Source organism: Chiloscyllium plagiosum, chromosome 36, assembly GCF_004010195.1.
Source record: "Chiloscyllium plagiosum isolate BGI_BamShark_2017 chromosome 36, ASM401019v2, whole genome shotgun sequence".
Taxonomy (NCBI): domain Eukaryota; kingdom Metazoa; phylum Chordata; class Chondrichthyes; order Orectolobiformes; family Hemiscylliidae; genus Chiloscyllium; species Chiloscyllium plagiosum.
Window position 1 is genome coordinate 787817 of NC_057745.1, and position 5076 is coordinate 792892.

Genomic DNA, 5076 nt, shown 5'->3' on the forward strand with positions numbered 1-5076 from the left:
CGAAACGTCTGCAACACAAATTCCCAGCTTGGCGAACAGAACCACAACAGATGTAACAATGTTGGGGGATCTGAGGCAGACAATGAAATTGAGTTCAGGTTGCAGCATCTCCATTAACCAAGTTATTTGCTTTCAATTTGACCGAAACTGCTATGCTGAACGTGAATGTGGTCAGGTTGTAGACGAATGCAGTACTTCATCCACACCCTTGTTAACTGCTATGTTCAACAACATGCCATTTCAAAATCACCAGATCCTTACAGGTTCCTTCTTGTTTTGCTTCAACCAGGTGGCACGCTATTTACTGGTCCAGTCAAATGTCATGGATGAAGAAACTCTTTATGAAGCATCCCTGAGGATAGAACCAAAGCTTCTAACCTGAATCCCACCATCCCTTGCATCAGAAACCTTGCATAAATGATGATATCACTGCTCTCCTCCAACATGCTGTGCATGGTGCCATCGCTGAAGAGTAGACACGACCAAAAACTAACTCAAGGAGTGCATCAACCATCTGTCTGCTCCACTGGGGAATTTGACACTAACTGGCTGCTGTACTTTTACTGCAGAGCAAACCTTTTCCAAAAACAAAACACAGTGCAGCAGTAGTAGGTTTTTTGTGGTACCAATTGAGTCATTTTAACAATCTTTAGAAAATCCAAGAAAAAAATCTTGAAAAATGTTGAAGAATGGAAGGTAAATGGGCCAGAGTCTTTCAGTTCTAAAACCTGGTTTCCAATGCAGTCTGGAATACTGGGGATGGAAGACTGTTCTCCTGGGCAAAGGGTTGTGTGTTGTAGATGGGCAGCAGACTCCCTTCATCACTGGGATCTGAACTCCTATTGCTGAAAGATCACATGTCTGCCTCCTCTCACGGCTGTGGGAGGTTAATGTGCTATCTTGTTGATGAAAGGTTGTGTGATATAGTCACCTGCACACTCTCCTTTTACTCACTCATGGGTAAAAAAGTTGAAACTCTTCCCTGAGTGGTGATGTGGATGTTCCCTCGCACTGATGAAGGGCAGTATGGTGTCACTGAGCAGCACACCATCCTTTCCTGTGAGAGTCTGAGAATATCCCAGAATATCCCAGAATAATTAGGTGAATGTTTTTTCCCTCTCCAACCAGTGACATGTCACTCCCTAAACCTCCACCTCAGGGTTCAAATTAAGTTCATACTAATCCATGAAATGTCTCCTTTCTGTGGCAAAGTTTGGGTTCACACTTCAGGTCCTTGGTTTGGATCCTGTCCATGCTTACCCTTTCCCTGAACGTTGAGGATCTGAAATGAAATGAGTCTGGGCCATCACAATCCAGTGTTGGTGGACATATGTCTCTAGAAATGACATCTATGATCAGTTAGCATTCATCAATAGTTTGGGAGCTGGAGATGTCACACTGATGCTGTGGGGAGTCCCTTTGGAGGTTAATTATTAAAATGGTGTAGACAGCATATTAACCTGCACCTACACCATGCTGTACTTAATTGTAGAACACTGAACACTAACAATTCTCAGCTATATTAATCCTCATTTTTATGAGCACAAATAAAATTTGCTACCTTGTCCCCAAACAAAGCTTCTCTAGAAATAATTCTGGAATCAAAATTATGTTGAAGCTCATCTCCAGGCCAATGCTTCTCTGTAGATCTCAAAGCTGCTTAAAGTTGCACAGGAGCTGTTTGACTGGAACAAGATTCCCTGTGCCCCTGTTGTGTTGGATGAGATTTGTTGTGTAAACTCTGTGGAGGCTTTGACTCACTTGTTCGAGACCCCTAAGCAGAGATGAGAACTGTGAAGCTAAGCCCAGAGCTTTGCTCTCCGTGTATTGGACATTATTTTATGAGTAAAGGCATTTTTCACAAATCTGTTAATAATTTCTCAGAAGTTGTATTTTTTTGAACTGTTTACTTATCGTCTGGTTAGTGTATGTGTACAAATAGTATTGAGTGAAAGGTCCACTCTGCTCACTATCAACATAAGCCTCTGGCTGTGTTATTCCCTGTTAGTGTCATCCACAGCACCCACAATTCTCCGATAGGCCTTACCATTGATTTGTCACAATGTGCCTCCTGTAACTACCACTGCCTCTGACAGGGGAGTACCAGGTCTAGGCATCACGTTGCTTTTCCAGACTGACTGTTAGTTCTGCATAAAGTTAGGTTTCTCAGTTAGAGTGTTAGAAAATACCGCCGACAGAATCGCCTACAATGTGTTTTACGCAACTTCTGCCCCCGCTGATCCCACAGTCACCACCTCCTCCATCCCTCCAACCACAACCTCCCCTCCACACCCCCAACTGATGCCTAGGGTGAGCGTCACCCTCGGTCTCTCTCATACCACACCCACTGCAGTTACAGGCTCCGCCCCCACTCCCAGCTTCAGCCCGACACCTGGTCCTAGCTCCCACCCTTGCTGAGTTTTCACCATCCTCCCAACCTCCCCCTCACTAGGACGAATGATCCGTCCTCAGCAAAAGCCTTACCTTCATCCTCCTCCAGATCAACGAAGTCAACACGACATCGAACACCTCTTCCACTGCCTCCGCCTCTGGGCTTATTTTTTCAATCAAGACTCCCGCCCTCCCACCGAGGACCCCTTCGCCCACCTCCAACACAGCCCATCCACTTGGACACCCCGTGCTGGCCCACTACCCGCCCTCGATCTCTTCATTTCCAAATGCCGACGTGACATCGACCACCTCAACCTATCTACCCCTTCCCCCACTCCAACCTCTCACCCTCACAACACGCAGCCCCTCCACTCCCTCTGCTCCAATCCCGACCTCACCATCAAACCAGCAGATAAAGGGGGTGCAGTGGTAGTTTGTTAAACTGACCTCTACACCGCTGAAGCCAGTCACCAACCCGAAGACACCTCCTCCTACTGTCCCCTCGACCATGACCTCACACCCCATCACCAAACCATCATCTCCCAGACCATACACAATGTCATCACCCACAGCTTCCAACCTCATAGTTCAGGAGCCCCGCACTATCTGGTTCCACCTCCTACCCAAGATCCACAAGCTTGACCACCTGGCCGACCCACCGTCTCAGCCTGCTCCTGCCCAACCAAACTCATCTCAACCTACCTCAATACTGTCCTACCGCCCCCTCCCCCACCCCAGTCTAGGAACTCCCCACATATGTTAAAAACACCACCACACCCTCCATCTCCTCCAAGACTTCCGTTTCCCCAGCCCCCAATGCCTCATCTTCACCATGGGCATCCAATCCCTCTACACTTCCATCTGCCATGACCAGGGCCTCCAAGCCCTCTGTTTCTTCCTCTCCCCACATCCCTACCAGTACCCTTTCACTGACATTCTCATTCGTTGAACTGGTCCTCACCCTCAATAATTTCTCCTTGGAATCCTCCCACTTCCTCCAGACGAAAGGGGTAGCCATGGGCACCCGCATGGGCCCCAGCTATGCCTGTCTCTTTGTCAGTTATGTGGAACAGTTCATCTTCCACAGTTACATTGGCACTATTCCCCACCTTTTCCTCCATTACATCAATGACTATCAACGCCACCTCGTGCTTCCAAGAGAAGGTTGAACAGTTCATCAACTTCACCAACATATTCCACCCCGACCTTAAATTCACCTGGACCATCTCAGGCACATTCCTTCCCTTCCTGGATATTTCCGCCTCCATCAATAGTGACCGACTCAACACCGACATTTTCTACAAACCCACCGACTCCTCCAGCTACCTGGACTATTCCTCCTTCCACCCTGCCTCCTGCAAAACTGCTATCTCTTATTCCCAATTCCTCCACCTCCACTGCATCTGTTCCCAATTCCATCACAGAACACACCAGACGGCCTCCTTCAAAGTCTGCAATTTCCCCTCCCACGTGGTCAATGATGCCCTCCAGCACATCTCCTCCACTTCCTGCATCTCCGCCCTTGAACCTCACCCCTCCAACCGCAACAGAGCCCCCCCTTGTCCTCACCTTCCACCCCACCAACCTCCATATACATTGCATCAACTTCTGCCACCTACAAACGGACCACACCACAAGAGATGTATTATTTTGAGAAGATTTGTAGCTCAGGTTAAGGTTCTGGATATAAGTTTGCTAACTGAGCTGGAAGGTTCTTTTTTAGACATTTCGTCACCATGCTAGGTAACATCTTCAGTGAGCCTCTGGATGAAGCACTGGTGGTATGGCTCACTTTCTATTTATGTGTTTAGGTTTCCTTGGGTTAGTGATGCCATTTCTTGCGGTGACATCATTTCCGGTGGTGATGTCATTTCCTGTTCTTTTTCTCCGGGAGTAGTAAATGGGATCCAAGTCAAAGTGTTTGTTGACCGAGTTCCGGTTGGAATGCCATGCTTCTAGGAATTCTCATGCGTGTCTCAGTTTGGCTTGTCCTAGGATGGATGTGTTGTCCCAGTCGAAGTGGTGTCCTTCCACATACATATGTAAGGATGTTAGTGAGAGAGGGTCATGTCGTTTTGTGGCTAGTTGGTGTTCATGTGTCCTGGTGGTTAGTTTTCTGCCTGTTTGTCCAATGTAGTATTTTTTACAATCCTTGCATAGTATTTTGTAAATGACATTAGTTTTGCTTGTTGTCTGTATAGGGTCTTTCAAGTTCATTAGCTGCTGTTTTAGTGTGTTGGTGGGTTTGTGGGCTACCATGATGCCAAGGGTCTGAGTAGTCTTGCAGTCATTTCCGAGATGTCTTTGATGTAGGGGAGAGTGGCTAGGGTTTCTGGACGTGTTCTGTCTGCTTGTTTGGGTTTGTTGCTGAGAAATCTGTGGACTGTGTTCATTGGGTACCTGTTCTTTTTGAATACACTGTGAAGTGGGCCATATCACCAGTGCTTCATCTGGAGGCTCACTAATGACGTTACCTTGTATGGTGACAAAATGTCTGAAAATGAACCTTCCAGCTCAGCAAGCAAACCTACATCCAGAAACAGAGATATATTTCCCTCCCAACCCCATCTGGGTTTCAGAGAGTCCATTCCCTCTGCGACTCTCTTGTCAGGTCCACACCCCCCCCACAAACCCGCCCTCCCCCCCCAGCACCTTCCCCTGCCACCGCAGAAATTGCAAAACCAA

General features: G+C 47.5%; 1 protein-coding gene across 2 annotated transcripts in view; it reads left to right on the forward strand.

Annotated features, from left to right (window-relative positions):
- The window catches only part of rasgrf1 (Ras protein specific guanine nucleotide releasing factor 1), a 91946-nt gene extending 90073 nt beyond the window's left edge, over positions 1 to 1873 (forward strand). For both annotated transcript variants that reach the window (XM_043677099.1, XM_043677100.1), the window contains exon 27: positions 290 to 1873. In XM_043677099.1, the coding sequence (XP_043533034.1) occupies positions 290 to 382 (93 nt within the window). In that variant the 3' untranslated portion in view covers positions 383 to 1873. The remainder of the gene's footprint in view (positions 1 to 289) is intronic.
- The last annotated feature ends 3203 nt before the right edge of the window (positions 1874 to 5076 follow it).